Source organism: Pristiophorus japonicus, chromosome 1 (genome assembly GCF_044704955.1).
Source record: "Pristiophorus japonicus isolate sPriJap1 chromosome 1, sPriJap1.hap1, whole genome shotgun sequence".
Taxonomy (NCBI): domain Eukaryota; kingdom Metazoa; phylum Chordata; class Chondrichthyes; family Pristiophoridae; genus Pristiophorus; species Pristiophorus japonicus.
Genome location: NC_091977.1, coordinates 542,820,799 through 542,837,833, shown reverse-complemented (window position 1 = coordinate 542,837,833; position 17,035 = coordinate 542,820,799). Strand labels below are relative to the sequence as shown.

The following is a 17,035-nucleotide window of genomic DNA, read 5'->3' as shown; positions in this document are numbered from 1 at the left end:
TATACTTAGACTGTGACCCCTGGTTCTGGATTTCCCCAACATTGGGAACATTCTTCCTGCATCTAACCTGTCCAATCCCGTCAGAATTTTATATGCTTCTATGAGCTCCCCTCTCATTCTTCTAAATTCCAGTGAATATAAGCCTAGTTGATCCAGTCTTTGTTCATATGTCAGTCCTGCTGATGTTCACTAGCTAAACTCATGCATGAAGAATGGTGACTCGGGCGAGATACAGAGACTGGCTGTTACCTAAATCTGTGACCTCCTCCGGCCCTACAATGCCTGCCCCCCCCCCCCCCCGCCCGAGATCTCTGCGCTCCTCCAAGTCTGGCCTGTTGAACATCCCTGATTTTAATCGCTCCATCATTGGCGGCAGTGCTTTCAGCTGCTGAGTCTCTAACCTCTGGAATTCCCTTCCTAAACTTCTCTGCCTCTCTCTCTCTCTCCTCCTTGAAGACGCTCCTTAAAAACTACCTCTTCGATCAAACTTTTGGTCACCTGTCCTAAATGTCTCCTTGGGTGTCAAATTTTGTGTTTGATTACATTCCTTGGGATGTTTTACTACGATAAAGCCGCTATATAAATACAGGTTGAACCTCTCTGGTCCGGGACCCTCTGGACCGGAAACATCCGTGGTTCGGCATTAGCTTGCGTGGGTGGCGAAATACATGAAAAACAGAAATATGAGGCTAGCCAAGCTGCAAGATTGGTTCAAGAAGATAGCCCCAGGAGAGCATTGAGCAAGACTTTACAGGTACCAGTAAGCCTAGCCTAGGCTAGGAGTATGCTTATGTCGGGTGTATCGGTACAGTCATATACTGACCTCCCGTGGTTCAGTAAATTCTCCAGTTCGGCACCAGTCAGGTCCCGAGGATGAAGGACCACAGAGACCCAACCTGTACAATGCCCTAAGAATTGTTAATTCCTTCAGGAGACAATGGACACACAAAAAATCTTGCATAAATCTTCTAAATAATGTGAAGAATAGATTGCAGACGGTAATTTGAGTTCTGATTGGTGTCGGTATATGGATGGTGTCATAGAAACATAGAAAATAGGTGCAGTAGGCCATTCGGCCCTTCGAGCCTGCACCGCCATTCAATGAGTTCATGGCTGAACATGCAACCTCAGTACCCCATTCCTGCTTTCTCACCATACCCCTTGATCCCCCTAGTAGTAAGGACTATATCTAAGTCCTTTTTGAATATATTTAGTGAATTGGCCTCAACAACTTTCTGTGGTAGAGAATTCCACAGGTTCACCACTCTCTGGGTGAAGAAATTCCTCCTCATCTCGGTCCTAAATGGCTTCCCCCTTAGCCTTAGACTGTGACCCCTGGTTCTGGACTTCCCCAACATTGGGAACATTCTTCCTGCATCTAACCTGTCTAAACCTGTCAGAATTTTAAACGTTTCTATGAGGTCCCCTCTCATTCTTCTGAACTCCAGTGAATACAAGCCCAGTTGATCCAGTCTTTCTTGATAGGTCAGTCCCGCCATCCCGGGAATCAGCCTGGTGAACCTTCGCTGCACTCCCTCAATAGCAAGAATGTCCTTCCTCAAGTTAGGAGACCAGAACTGTACACAATACTCCAGGTGTGGCCTCACCAAGGCCCTGTACAACTGTAGTAAAACTGTACACAATACTCTGTGTCAATACGCAGACAGTGACATTTGACTCCTTTGATCTAGCTCTTGGAATGTAAGTGGGGTGAATTTTAACACCCAAAAACGGGTGTGTTGGGGTCGGGTCAGAGGTTAAACTTCTTAATCTGAAATCTACCCCAACCCGCCCACTTCTGGGTTTAACCGAAGCGGGACGAAGGGACTAATGTTCATGAGGATGGCAGCCTCTGATTTAACCTGCTTTGCAGCGTGTGGTCGGGTTTCCCAGGAAACGTGGCAGTTGATGTGAGGGGAGAAGATAACTGCCTTCACTGCACTGGTGGTGGGCCTTCTCTGAATGTGTGGATTGTGGGCAACGTGGCGACCCTGACCTGCGAGAGAGCAACAGCGGCAGGTCAGGGCCATAAACTGAGCGGCGGGCAGCGTGGCGGTGTACCACGACAAGGTACAGCGCGAGCTGGTGCAGGAGGGCGACGGCAGCGAAGAGGAACGTCATCAAGGTCCAGGTCGGTGATTGGCGCGTGGGCTGGTACAGCAGGAGCGGCGAAGGAGCGGAGAGTGATTGTGGACTGACGTGATTGGGGCCCAGGAGAGGCGAGGGCCCGGGGGCAGCACGGGCCCAGCCCACACTGCTATACGTGTGTGCACTGGGTCCGTGCAGCAGAGCAGGTCTCCAGACGTCCTGGTTAACCCTTGCCACTGGACCAAGACCTCGCTCTGTCAAGCCCGTGTGGTGGCTGGTGTGCAACGGTCACCCCACGTTAAAAAAAATCCACGCACAGGCATCTTCCACCCTTCAACATGTAGTTCGGGAGCTGGAATATTGGGTCCTTCATCGAAACACCTGGGAACTCATCCCTTTTTGGCATGGAAGCAAGTCATCCTCGCTTCGAGGGACTGCCTATGATGATGATGGTGGAGCACATTCACCACACGGACTGCAGCGATTCAAGAAGGCGGCTCACCACCACCTTCTCGAGGGGCAATTAGGGATGGCCAATAAATGCCAGCCTTGCCGGCGACACCCACATCCCAGAAATGAAGAATAAATTACAGATCATAAGTCGCTGCTTTAAAAAAAAAAAAAAATCTCCCCTGGATCTTTTGCCAAATACCTTAAGCCTGTGTCCCTCTGGTTACTGACCCTCCTGCCACTGGAAACACTCGATCAAAACCCCATATAATTTAGAGAATGTGCATGTTAAATCTTGCTATAGAAACTGTACCTTAGCAAGAGTTTAATTCCATGTAACATTGTATTAACATCTTGAAATTCTGTGCCCAGGTCCTTCAGCTGTGACAACGCAAAGCCCCGTCCCGTGTGAACTTTGTATCCTTCAGAGTGAATCGTCGCCAGTGTATGATGGCGAAACCAATTTGTTTCTTGGCAATTTCAGGATAAGCTCTAAAACAAAAAAGCAAAATACTGCGGATGCTGGAAATCTGAAGGGAAAATGCAGGAAAACACTCTGCATCTGTGGAATGAACGTTTCAGGTCAATGACCTTTCATCAGAACCGGAAGAAGTTAGAGATGTAACGGCTTTTAACATAGGGTTGGGAAAACAAAAGAAGGGTCTGTGATGGGGTGGAGGGCAGGAGGGATCGAAAGGAGGGATATGGGGTCAGAGGAATGTGAAGGGGACGAAGGATTGGAGTGGCGTTAGTATCTAGGAGGAAAAGCAATCTGCAAAAGGACATAGACAGGCTAAGTGAGTGGGCAAAAATTTGGCAGATGGAGTATAATGTTGGAAAGTGTGAGGTCATGCACTTTGGCAGAAAAAAAATCAAAGAGCAAGTTATTATTTAAATGGAGAAAGATTGCAAAGTGCCGCAGTACAGCGGGACCTGGGGGTACTTGTGCATGAAACACAAAAGGTTAGTATGCAGGTACAGCAAGTGATCAGGAAGGCCAATGGAATCTTGGCCTTTATTGCAAAGGGGATGGAGTATAAAAGCAGGGAAGTCCTGCTACAGTTATACAGGGTATTGGTGAGGCCACACCTGGAATACTGTGTGCAGTTTTGGTTTCCATATTTACGAAAGGATATACTTGCTTTGGAGGCAATTCAGAGAAGGTTCACTAGGTTGATTCCGGGGATGAGGGGATTGACTTTTGAGGAAAGGTTGAGGAGGTTGGGCCTCTACTCATTGGAATTCAGAAGAATGAGAGGTGATCTTATCGATACGTATAAGATTATGAGGCGGCTTGGCAAGATGGATGCAGAGAGGATGTTTCCACTGATGGGGGAGACTAGAACTAGGGGGCATGATCCTAAATTAAGGGGCTGCCCATTTAAAACTGAGATGAGGAGAAATTTCTTCTCTCAGAGGGTTGTAAATCTGTGGAATTCGCTGCCTCAGAGAGCTGTGGAAGCTGGGACATTTAATAAATTTAAAACAGAAATAGACAGTTTCTTAACCGATAAGGGATTAAGGGATTATGGGGAGCGGGCAGGGAAGTGGAGCTGAGTCCATAATCGGATCAGCCATGATGGTATTAAATGGCGGAGCAAGCTCGAGGGGCCGTATGGCCTACTCCTGCTCCTATTTCTTATGTAGGAGTCGTTGAAGCTTGTGGTCCTTGACATTGGAAAGGAAGTTTTTTGTTGGAGTGCCGGAGAGAGGTGAAAGATGAAAGGGAGCTGTGGACCAGGAGAGAGTGAGTCGGTCCTCCACCAACCTGACCCCGCCACATAGCACTGTCCCTCCAGTCATCAAGATCCACGGTGCGACCCTGGACAACTTGGATCACTTTTCATAGGAGCCTATTACCAGCAAGGGCAAACATCGACGACTAGGTCAAACACCGCCTCCAGTGTGCCAGCGCAGCCTTCAGCCGCTTGAGGAAGAGAGTGTTCGAAGATCAGGCCCTCAAATCAGCCAGCAGGCTCATGGTCTACAGGGCTGTAGTGATACCCGCCCTCCTGTATGGCTCAGAGACATGGACCATGTACAGTAGACACCTCAAATTGCTGGAGAAATACCACCAACGATGACTCCGCAAGATCCTGCAAATCCCCTGGGAGGACAGACGCACCAACGTCAGTGTTCTCGATCAGGCCAACATCCCCAGCATCGAAGCACTGACCACACTCGACCAGCTCCGCTGGGCAGGGCCACATTGTCCGCATGCCCCAGACACGAGACTCCCAAAGCAAGCGCTCTACTCGGAACTCCTTCACGGCAAACGAGTCAAAGGTGGGTAGAGGAAACGTTACAAGGACACCCTCAAAGCCTCCCTGATAAAGTGCAACATCCCCACCGACACCTGGGAGTCCCTGGCCAAAGACCGCCCTAAGTGGAGGAAGTGCATCCGGGAGGGCGCTGAGCATCTCGAGTCTCGTCGCTGAGAGCATGCAGAAAGCAAGCGCAGGCAAAGGAAGGAGCGTGCGGCAAACCAGACTCCCCACCCACCCTTTCCCTCAACCACTGTGTGTCCCACCTGTGACAGAGACTGTAATTCCCGTATTGCACTGTTCAGTCACCTGAGAACTCACTTAGAGCGGAAGCAAATCTTCCTCGATTTCGAGGGACTGCCTCTGATGTGTGGATGCGAAACATGAAGGGTGGAATTGAAGCTGGAATCCAGGTGGGATAAGTGGGAGACGGAGAGAGTTGTTGAGGAAAGAGAGGTGGCTGTGAAAGAGATTTTCAGCAGACATGCGGTCAGACACGAGAGGGCAACGGTTACCAACACTCGACTCAAACCATGTACCGATCCATTCGGTGAACCACTCCCTATCTAGACCCATCTTTTGTTTCCTAACTTGTCCCATTACCATCTCATTTTTGCCCCTCATCCCTGTTGTTTCTTAAATCTCCTGCCTTTCACCCTATCACAGACCTTCGCTTTTGTTCTCTCCCCGCCTCCCCCCCCCCCCCCCCCCCGTCCCCTGCACTTCTTTAAAAATCTGTTACATCTCAAACTTTTCCAGTTCTGACAAAAGGTCACAGACTCGAAACGTTAACTCTGTTTCTCTTTCCACAGACGCTGCCCGACTCGCTGAGATTTCCAGCATTCTCTGTTTTTATTTCAGATTCCAGCTTCCGCAGCATTTTGCTTTGGCAAAGATGTGGCAGCGTTGTCTTGTCGATGGCGCCTGTGTTTTCTTTAACTTTTAGATTCTTCCTCATGGAGTGTCTTTCAGCCTGATATTATCATTAACGCGAGTGAAGGTGAGTGGATTCTGGAGGGGGAATTCCTGAAGTATTGGTGCCCTGGGCGATTTCTAAATATATTTCTTTGTGCAAAGTGCCATCAATAATCTCATTAACCCAGCCTGTAGAGGTTTTCAATCTTGGAGAAAAGACTGTGAGCTGTTTTTTAATTGTGGCCACATGTTAAGGCGGCAGTGTTTTATTGCCAAGCCCAGAACACCAGTGTCCAATGGCACATTTGTGGCTGAGGGTGATTATTCTCCCTTCCTTTCTCCCTCATTTTCTCTCTTCCTCCCCGCCCCTGCTCCCTGCCTCAGTCATCTGCCTTTTGTCAGAACTGGAAAAGTTTGAGATGTAACAGAACATAAGAAATAGGAGCAGGAGTAGGCCATACGGCCCCTCGAGCCTGCTCCGCCATTCAATAAGATCATGGCTGATCCGATCATGGACTCAGCTCCACTTCCCTGCCCGCTCCCCATAACCCCTTATTCCCTTATCGTTTAAGAAACTGTCTATTTCTGTCTTAAATTTATTATGTCCCAGCTTCCACAGCTCTCTGAGGCAGCGAATTCCACAGATTTACAACCCTCTGAGAGAAGAAATTCCTCCTCATCGCAGTTTTAAATGGGCGGCCCCTTATTCTAAGATCATGCCCCCTAGTTCTAGTCTCCCCCATCAGTGGAAACATCCTCTCTGCATCCACCTTGTCAAGCCCCCTCATAATCTTATACATTTCGATAAGATCACCTCTCATTCTTCTGAATTCCAATGAGTAGAGGCCCAACCTACTCAACCTTTCCTCATAAGTCAACCCCCTCATCCCCGGAATCAACCGAGTGAACCTTCTCTGAACTGCCTCCAAAACAAGTATATCCTTTCGTAAATAGGGAAATCAAAACTGCACGCAGTATTCCAGGTGTGGCCTCACCAATACCCTGTATAACTGTAGCAAGACTTCCCTGCTTTTATACTCCATCCCCTTTGCAATAAAGGCCAAGATACCATTGGCCTTCCTGATCACTTGCTGTACATGCATACTAACCTTTTGTATTTCATGCCCCAGGCCCCGCTGTACTGCAGCACTTTGCAATTAAATCTGTGTCCCCTGTCTCCAATGGAACCAGTTTCTCCTTATTTATCTTATCAAAACTTTTCACTGATTTTGAACACCTCTATTAAATATCCCCTTATCCTTCACTGCTCTGAGGAGAACAACCCCAGCTTCTCCAGTCTCTCCACGTAACTGAAGGCCCTCATCCCTGGTACATTCTAGTAAATCTCTGCACTCTCTCCAAGGCCTTGGCATCCTTCCTAAAGTGCGGTGCCCAGAATTGGCCACAATACTCCAGCTGAAGCCTAACCAGTGTTTTATAAAGTTTTAGTGTAACTTCCTTGCTTTTGTTCACCTCTGTGCCTCTATTTATAGCTCATTGCAGGCTTTTAGTTGACTGGCTTGTGTGAATTCTGCCTAGGTTTCTTGTGGTGCCTGCAAATGAAGCTGCAACCGATGGTGCACATGCTTCAAGACAAGGGGCGGCTGATGGATTTCCTTCTGCAGAGGAAAGACTGCAAAATGGTCACCTTGTCGGTGTGCTGTCAGAGTGAGTACCACAGTGTGCGTGGAGGTCAGCGTGACCGGTAGTGTTGTCTTTAGTTTGGAATACTTGCAGCTGATAAAAGAGAGAGTCATTGAAAGTTGGCAAATGGTATGTTGGCCTTCATAGCAAGGGGATTTGAGTACAGGGGCAGGGAGGTGTTGCTACAGTTGTACAGGGCCTTGGTGAGGCCTCACCTGGAGTATTGTGTTCAGTTTTGGTCTCCTAATCTGAGGAAGGACATTCTTGCTATTGAGGGAGTGCAGCGGAGATTCACCAGACTGATTCCCGGGATGGCAGGACTGTCATATGAGGAGAGACTGGATCAACTGGGCCTTTATACATTGGAGTTTAGAAGGACGACAGGGGATCTCATAGAAACATATAAGATTCTGACAGGATTGGACAGGTTAGATGCAGGAAGAATGTTCCCGATGTTGGGGAAGTCCAGAACCAGGGGTCACAGTCTAAGGATAAGGGGTAAGCCATTTAGGACCGAAATGAGGAGAAACTTCTTCACCCAGAGAGTGGTGAACCTGTGGAATTCTCTACCACAGAAAGTAGTTGAGGCCAATTCACTAAATATATTCAAAAAGGAGTTAGATGTAGTCCTTGCAGCTAAAGGGATCAAGGGGTATGGAGAGAAAGCAGGAAAGGGGTACTGAGGGAATGATCAGCCATGATCTTATTGAATGGCGGTGCAGGCTCAAAGGGCCGAATGGCCTACTCCTGCACCTATTTTCTATGGGCCCAAGTTTCAGCCTCAGTTGCTCCTGATTTTTTGGAGCAACTGGTGTAGAACGGAGTATCTTAGAAATTCAAATTCTCGGCATTTAGTTTGCTCCAGTTCTAGTCAGTTAGAACAGTTTTACTTTGGAACAGAATTTTTTTTAAAAAAGGGGGCGTGTCCGGCCACTTACGCCTGTTTTCAAAGTTTCGTCAGTGAAAACTTACTCCAAACTAACTTAGAATGGAGTAAGTGAAGATTTTTGTACGCTCGAAAAAACCTTGTCTACACTTTAGAAAATCAGGCGTAGGTTACAAATCAGGCGTAGGGAATGGTGGGGGGGGTTTAAAGGGAAGTTTACAAACATTAAACACTTCAGTTTTACAAATAAAGAGCCATCATCAATAATAAATGATAAATACATCAATAAATCAACCAATAAATCAATCAAAAAAAATTAATAATTTTTTTTTTTAAATCAATAAATAAAACATTTTCTACTTAGCGACTGCAGCACCGGGAGCCCTCCAACAGCGTGCTGGGATGCCCCCCCCCCCCCCCCCACAGTGTGTCTCTGTCAGTGTCTCTATCTCTCTGTCTGTCTGTGTGTCTCTTATTCTCTGTCTGTCAGTGTCTGTGTTTCTGACAGCGAGGGGAGGGGGTAGAGGGAGAGAGGGGGGAGCAGAGGGAGGGAAGGGGGAGAAGGAGGGGGGGGGGGAAGGAGAAGGGGGGGGAGGGAGGCTGAACGGGCCGGGCCCAGTCGGGCCCAAGACTTCGGGCAGGACCCGTCCCCAGCACCAGATTTATAGGTGGGTGGCGTCGGGTCGGGAGCGCGGGTCGGGTCGGGGTCGGGTGGGGGGGAGGATGGAGGTCGGGTTGGTTCGGGTGCAGGGGGGGCGGAGGGAGGGAGCGCGGGTCGGTTCGTGTCGGGGGCGGGGGGCGGAAGGAGGTCAGGTTGGGTTGGGTTTGGTTCCGAGGGGGGAGGGGTCGGGAGCGTGGGTCGTGTCGGGAGGGTGGTGGGAGGGAGGTTGGTTCGGGAGAGAGGGAGGTCAGGTCGGGTCCAGTCCTGAGGCGGGGGTCGGGAAGCGGGAGTCGAGTCGGGTCGGGAGGAAGCAGGAGCTGGTCGTGGGAGGTGCCTTATACACACAGCCACAGTGAGGCCATTTGGCCAGGGCTAGGGGCTGCGTGCTTCGGGCCCCTCCCACACAGTTTTGGGCGCCTGGAGCTACTGCACATGCGCGCCCACTGTAGCGCATGTGCAGAGGTCCTGGCACTGTTTTCAGCGCAGGGACCTAGCTCCGCTCCCTACAGCTCGTACTGCGCCATGCCCGGCTCAAGAGAGCTGGAGAATCTGGAAGTTTTTTTTAGGTGCACTTTGTGGCGCGAAAAACGGGCGTCCAGGTCGCTGCTGCGCCGTTCTAGGCGCGACCCGAAACTTGGGCCCTATGTTTCTATGGGTCCTTCATTGAAACACCTGTGAACTCATCCTTTTTTGGCATGGAAGCAAGTCATCCTTGTTTCGAGGGACCGCCTCTGATGATTCGGAGAGCAGTGTGGCTTCAACAATGTCAAACTGGCAGTCCCCGCTGAGGGCTCACTGCTAGCTTTGTAATATCCACCCTTGTTCCAGCACTCACAGGAAACATAGGGGCTTCGAGGGTTAAATGATCAAAGCAGGTTGCTTAGACTAGGCTTAAATTCCCCTGAATATCGAAGCTTAAGGGGTGATCTAAGTGAGGTGCTAAAGATGATCAAAAGGAGTTGATAGGGTCGAGGGAAAGAAACTCTTCCCTCTGGTTGGGGCGGGAGGGGGACGCGGGTACGCGGAGTGCAGAGTAAGGGGAGTATAACATTAAAACCAGAGCCAGGCCGTTCAGGGGTGATGTCAGGAAGCACTTCTTCACACAAAGGGCAGTGGGAATCTGGAGCTCTCTTGCCCCCCCCCAAGATGCTGTTGTGGCTGGGGGTTAATTGAAGGTTTCAAAACCGAGATTGATCGATTTACGGAACCAAGGTGGGTCGATGGAGTTACGGTACATATCAGCCGTGATCTAATTGAATGGCGGAACAGGCTCGAGGGGCTGAGTGGCCTCCTCCATGTTTCTAACCCCAAGTTGCATGGGACTTTGCTAAATATCGTTGCAGTAATTCTGTTGCATCTTTTTATTTCAGTGCTGAGTGCCACAGAGCGCGGTAGTTTGCCTGTGATTGCTACCATATTTGATAAACTCAATCAAGTGTACAAAGAATACCTGGAAGCTGAGCAGAACTATACCTTGGTGAGCACTGCCTGCAGTATTCACTGTCCACAACACTGCTTGTCGTGTATGCTGTGCTATGGCAGGGAGTTTAATTTATTGCTGGAAGACACACGACGAGAACTGCAGGCGAGAATCTCCGCTCTTCAATTCCTCTATAACTGGTAACCCCCCCTGTAAAATTCAATGCATATCATCATAGGCAGTCCCTCGGAATCGAGGAAGACTTGCTTCCACTCTCAAACTTGGGTGTCCTTGGGTGGCTGAACAGACCAATACGGAAATTACAGTCTCTGGCACAGGTGGGACAGACAGTGGTTGAGGTAAGGGGTGGGTGTGGAGTCTGGTTTGCCGCACGCTCCTTCCGCTGCCTGCGCTTGATTTCTGCATGCTCTCGGCAACGAGACTCAAGATGCTCAGCGCCCTCCCGGATGCACTTCCTCCACTTGGGAGTCTCTGGCCAGGGACTCCCAGGTGTCAGTGGGGATGTTGCACTTCATCAGGGAGGCTTTGAGGGTGTCCTTGTAACGTTTCCTCTGCCTACCTTTGCAGGGTTGCCAAATGGATGAATTGCTCAAATATTTTGAGGCACGTTTCTTCACATCTCTTTAAAAGAAGGAAAGAAAGGACTTTGCATTTGTATGGTGCCTTTCATGACCTGGGGATGTTTGCGACCAATGAAGTACTTTTTGCAGTGTAGTCCATGCTTTAATGTAGGAAATGCGGCAGCCAATTTGCGCTCAGCAAGCTCCCACAAACAGCAATGTAATAATGACCAGATGATTTTTCTTTGTGATGTTGTTGAGGGATAAATATTGGCCAGCTCCTCTGCTCTTCTTCAAAATACAACCATGGGATCTTTTACCTTTGCACAAGGTCCCCACTTCTACCTTTTAGGCAAGCTCTTTGCTTTTCTCTACCTCCAGCCGGTTTGGAAAGCAATTGTTTTGAGTTTTAATAGCTTGCAGTGCAGTGATGTGAAGCATTTCTCTTTTGCATAGGCTGTGGAGTCGGGAGCAAATCGTGGCAGCTCGACTCAGAAGAGGCCGGTGCGGACACAGGCTGTCATTGACCAGTCCGACATGTACACACACGTCCTGTCTGTGTTCACCGAGAAAAAGGTGAGCGACGCATTGCGAGACTCGCCTGATACAGGAACAGTAGCTCAGTGGTTGTGTTACTGGACCAGTAATCCAGGGGCCTGGATTAATGATCCAGAGACACAAGTTCAAATCGCCCCCCCCCCCCCCCCCCACGGCAGCTGGGGAATATAAATTCAGTTAGTTTGATAAATCTGCAATATAAAAGCTGGTATCAGACCATGTAACTATCGGATTGTCGTAAAAACATCTGGTTCACTAATGTACTTTAGGGAAGGAAACCTGCCGTCCTTACCCGGTCTGGGCCTATAGGTGACTCCAGACCCACAGCAATGTGGTTGACTCTTAACTGTCCTCTGAAATGGCCCAGCGAGACACTCAGTTATACCAAACCACTGCGACAAAGTCAGCGCTGTGGGAGCACCTTCACCACACGGACTGCAGCGGTTCAAGGCGGCGGCTCACCACCACCTTCTCAAGGGGCAATTAGGGATGGGCAATAAATGCCGGCCTTGCCAGCGACGCCCACATTCCATGAATGAATTTTTAAAAAATCTAGAATGCGCACTGCCCGATAGGGTGTTGGAAACATGGGAGGGACCCGACCTTTGAACCGGTGCCCTGCATGGCGAGATCCTCCTCCTGCACCTCCTCCAGGTCCAGGATAACGGGAATATCTGGAGCAAGGTCAGAGTGCACAGCCAATTAGTGTTTTACACAGGTTGGAGTACAACAGAGCGAGCGACACACACAGGGAGCTCACAGTCCAAAGCACTTCCAATCTTTGTCTGAGGTTCCAGAGAGTAAGGAGACCAGAGGCAGGTCGGGGGCTTAAAAAGAGCATGCCACTACAAGATGCAGCACATGCTGCTGCAGGAGGGTGATGGCTGTGAAGAGGGCGACTGGATTACACATCATCAAAATCCAGGTCGGTGATTGGAGCGCGGGCAGATGCAGCAGGAGCGGCGAGGTCGGGGTGAAGGAGTGGCGAGAGATTGTGGAGCGATGTGATCGGGGCCCAGGAGAGGTGAGAGTTCGGGGCCCAGGGGCAGCACGGGCCCAGCCCACACTGTGCGATATGTGAGCGCACTGGGTCCGTGCAGCAGAGCTGGTCTCCAGTCGTCCTGGTTAACCCTTGCCACTGGGCCAAGACCTCGCTCTGTCAAGCCCGTGTGGTGGCTGGTGTGCAACGGTCACCCCACGTTAAAAAAATCCACGCACAGGCATCTTCCACCCTTCAACATGTAGTTCGGGATCTGGAATATTAGGTCCTTCATTGAAACACCTGTGAACTCATCCCTTTTTGGAGTGGAAGCAAGTCATCCTCAATACGAGGGACTGCCTATGATGATGATGATTGTGGAAACTGATTCAATTGTAGCCTTCAATTGTAGTATTGGATAAATACTTGAAGGAAAAAACTAGCAGGGATATGGGGGGAAAGTGGGGGACTAACTAAATTGCTCTTCGAAAGAGCCAATGCAGACTGGATGGGCCGAATGGCCTGCTGTGCTGCACTATTCCTGGAGTTTCTGCTGTTTGGAATAGTATTTTTCTGAATTTTATCTTGGAAGCTTTATATGTAGATATTTAGCTGGGCTGCTGGGAGCTGGGCTAAATGGTCTCATTCTAATCTTGTGTTCTGATGCGTCTCTGCTATGTGATTTGTGACACGTTCTTTCGGCAGGACCTGCCCCACAAGTTCATTAGTGCAGTATTGATGGAATACATCCGGTCTCTCAACCAGTACCAGATCACCGTCCAGGTAATCCCTGCCCTTCACTTCAGTTAGCAATGTTGAGATTGGTGTACTTGTGTGCTGGTTTTAAAATGTTGTATTTTATTCCAGCATTACCTGTACGAATTGGTCATAAAGACCCTGGTCCAGCACAGCCTATTCTACATGCTCCATCAGTTTCTACAGTACCACGTGCTCAGTGACTCCAAACCACTGGTGAGACACCTGACTCCCTGAAACATTCACCAGACTGTTGAACTGGCCTTTGACTGAGTAAAGCATACTTTTATATGTTGTAATAAAAAATATCCTTGAAAATATTTTGGATGCAGAGGCAGGGCAAGGGCATCCTCGTCATCTTAAGAAGTTAGAATTACAGAAGAATTAGGAGCGGGAGTAGGCCATTCGGCCCCTCGAGCCTGCTCCACCGTTTAATAGGATCATGGCTGATTCCTCGACCTCAACTCCACTTTCCCAAATTGCACGAGGATCAGTGATAAACACTAAAGTTAAAAGACTTAAGACTTGCATTTATATAGCGCCTTTCACAACCTCAGGACGTTCCAAAGTGCTTCACAGCCAACGAAGTACTTTTGAAGTGTAGTCACTGTTGTAATGTAGGCCGCGACCCCCCCCCCCCACCTTCCAATCTCTCTAATCTCCTCCCGCCCCACAACCCTCCGAGATATCTGTGTTCCTCCAATTCTGGCCTCTTGAGCATCCCCGATTTTAATCGCTCTGCCATTGGCTGCCTGGGCCCCAAGCTCTGGAATTCCCTCCCTAAACCTCTCCGCTTCTCCTCCTTTCAGGTCGCTCCTGAAAACCTACCTCACCTGTCCTAATACCTCCTTATGCGGCTCTTGACTGATGACACTCCGGTGAAGCACCCTGGGACGTTAAAGGCGCTATGTAGATGCGGGATCTTGTTGTTGCAGGTAGTACCCTTTATGATCCCTTAAAGTTTGAGGGCGAAGCTCCCCCTCGTGTGTTCCTACCCTGCGTCTCACACCGTCTGCTCCTGGGCAGGTGGGTGACCCAGGGTGAGGGCAGTGCTGCTCCAAAACCGACCTGTGGGAGGTGTGGGAGAGGAGCCCCATTTGATAAAACCTACCACGGGCATTTTAACCTTCGGAGCCGCATGCAGACTTTGTATCGATTTTAGACGTGCTTTTATCTTCCAGGCCTGTCTGCTGCTGTCGCTGGAGAGCACCTACCCTCCTGCACATCAACTGTCCCTTGATATGCTGAAGGTAGGAACTCGCTTGTGTTTATGTTTGTGGTAATTCTCTACCGCAGAAAGTTGTTGAGGCCAGTTCGTTAGATATATTAAAAAGGGAGTTAGATATGGCCCTTACGGCCAAAGGCATTAAGGGGTATGGAGAGAAAGCAGGAATGGGGTACTGAGGGAATGATCAGCCATGATCATATTGAATGGCGGTGCAGGCTCGAAGGGCCGAATGGCCTACTCCTGCACCTATTTTCTATGTTTCTATGTGTTTATGTTCACTTGGCTGGTCTTTAAAGCCTCCATAGATGAAATGATCCTTAAATGCTTTCTGGCAGCATCTTGCTTGCTTGCTTACATTACAATGCAAAACATTACTAACGCCACTTAATTGGTCCCATTACAACTGAATAAATGTTGTTATCATCTGAGGCAGTCCCTCGAAATCGAGGAACACTTGCTTACACTCAAAGTGAGTTCTCAGGTGACTGAACAGTGCAATACGGGAATTACAGTCTCTGTCACAGGTGGGACAGACAGTGGTTGAGGGAAAGGGTGGGTGGGGAGTCTGGTTTGCCGCACGCTCCTTCCGCTGCCTGCGCTTGCTTTCTGCATGCTCTCAGCGACGAGACTCGAGGTGCTCAGCGCCCTCCCGGATGCACTTCCTCCACTTAGGGCGGTCTTTGGTCAGGGACTCCCAGGTGTCGGTGGGGATGTTGCATTTTTATCAAGGAGGCTTTGAGAGTGTCCTTGAAATGTTTCCTCTGCCCACCTGGGGCTTGCTTGCCGTGTAGGAGTTCCGAGTAGAGCGATTGCTTTGGGAGTCTTGTATCGGGCATGCGAACAATGCGGCCTGTCGAGTGTGGTCAGTGCTTCGATGTTGGCCTGGTCGAGGACACTAACATTGGTGCGTCTGTCCTCCCAGGGGATTTGCAGGATCTTGGTGTAGAAAGTTATTCAATATGGATTGTGTTCCCTTAACCGTTCACAGTCATAGAATCATTCAGCACAGAAGGAGGCCATTCGGCCCATCGTGCCTGTGCCGGCTCTTTGAAATAGCGATCCGATTAGTCCCACTCCACCCCGGCACTTTCCGCACAGCCCGGCACATTTCTCCTTTTCCAGTCCACTTTGACCAAGCTTTTGGTCACCTGCCCGATTAGCTCCTTATGTGGCTTTGTTTGCTAACTCTCCTGTGAAGCACCTTGTTAAAGGCGCTATATAAATATAAGTTATATGTCCAATAAATATAAGTTATATATCCATTGCAGCACCTATATGACTACCATGGACTTGCTTCTCAGTAATATCTTCAACATTATGGCTCAGATGTAAAAAAAAACTGCTTCATCGAATTGCTTACTGATTGAAGCAATGCTGGTTGTGGTACTGTGAAATCCTGGGATGAGAAGGTTGTCCTAGGAAGAGAGATTGTGTAGAATGGGTCTGTACTCTCTGGAGTTTAGAACAATGAGAGGTGATCTCCTTGAAACAAAAGATTCTGAAAGGGATTGACGGGGTAGATGCAGGGAGGATGTTTCCCCCGTGGGGGCTGGAGAGTCTAGAACCAGGGGTCAGAATCTCCGGATAAGGGGTCGGCCATTTAAGACTGAGATGAGGAGGAATTTCTTCACTCAAAGGGTGGTGACTCTTTGGAATTCTCTGCCCCAGCGGGCTGTGGCGGCTCAGTCATTGAGTATATTCAAGGCTCAGATCGATTTTTGGACTCTTAAGGGAATCAAGGGATCGGGCGGGAAAGTGGAGATGAGGTTAAAGATCAGCCATGATCTTATTGAATGACGGAGCAGGCTCGAGGGGCCGAATGGCCGACTCCTGCTCCTATTTCTTATAAGCCATTCAGACCAGCAAGGCCCTGGGTCTCAGTCTCGAGAGCTAGCTGCTCTCAATTGGCACAATGGTTCGGTGTTATAACTTGATTCAGTGCTTCTGGAGAGAAGAAAAAGAACTGTTGGAATGTATCAGTTCGCTGCCCCCCTACTCGAAGCACATGCCCGTGAGCATCAGGCAAGGGCAGGTTGTGTTTGATTTGCTCCTCCCCTTGCCAAGCAATGGAATGGACTAGTCTAAGATCATACCGGCAAAACAGTTACTGTGTGAAGCACCGAAGGACATCCCTCTCACCCAGCTCAAGTCAGCCCATTTCAAGAGAGAATGGAAGAAACAGTTAAACCTTCACACCATGGCGCAAGAAAGAGTTAGCCATTACTCATTCAACATGGAATACTGCGTACAGTTTTGGTTTCCATATTTACGAAAGGATATACTTGCTTTGGAGGCAGTTCAGAGAAGGTTCACTAGGTTGATTCTGGAGATGAGGGGGTTGACTTATGAGGAAAGATTGAGTAGTTTGGGCCTCTACTCATTGGAATTCAGGTGATCGTATCGAAAAGTATAAGATTATGAGGGGGCTTGACAAGGTGGATGCAGAGAGGATGTTTCCACTGATGGGGGAGACTAGAACTAGGGGGCATGATCTTAGAATAAGGGGCCGCCCATTTAAAACTGAGAGAAGGAGAAATTTCTTTGAGGGTTGTAAATCTGTGGAATTCGCTGTCTCAGCGAGCTGTGGAAGCTTGGGACATTGAAG

The 17,035-nt window shown here is 49.2% G+C and overlaps 1 protein-coding gene across 1 annotated transcript in view; it reads left to right on the top strand.

Moving 5' to 3' along the window:
* rmc1 (regulator of MON1-CCZ1) overlaps nt 1-17,035 on the top strand; it is a 60,344-nt gene that overhangs the window by 31,951 nt on the left and 11,358 nt on the right. The window contains exons 11-18 of the mRNA XM_070896893.1: nt 2,911-2,955; nt 5,749-5,802; nt 7,257-7,385; nt 10,279-10,385; nt 11,366-11,485; nt 13,152-13,229; nt 13,314-13,418; nt 14,384-14,452. Coding sequence (XP_070752994.1) covers nt 2,911-2,955; nt 5,749-5,802; nt 7,257-7,385; nt 10,279-10,385; nt 11,366-11,485; nt 13,152-13,229; nt 13,314-13,418; nt 14,384-14,452 — 707 coding nt within the window. The remainder of the gene's footprint in view (nt 1-2,910; nt 2,956-5,748; nt 5,803-7,256; nt 7,386-10,278; nt 10,386-11,365; nt 11,486-13,151; nt 13,230-13,313; nt 13,419-14,383; nt 14,453-17,035) is intronic.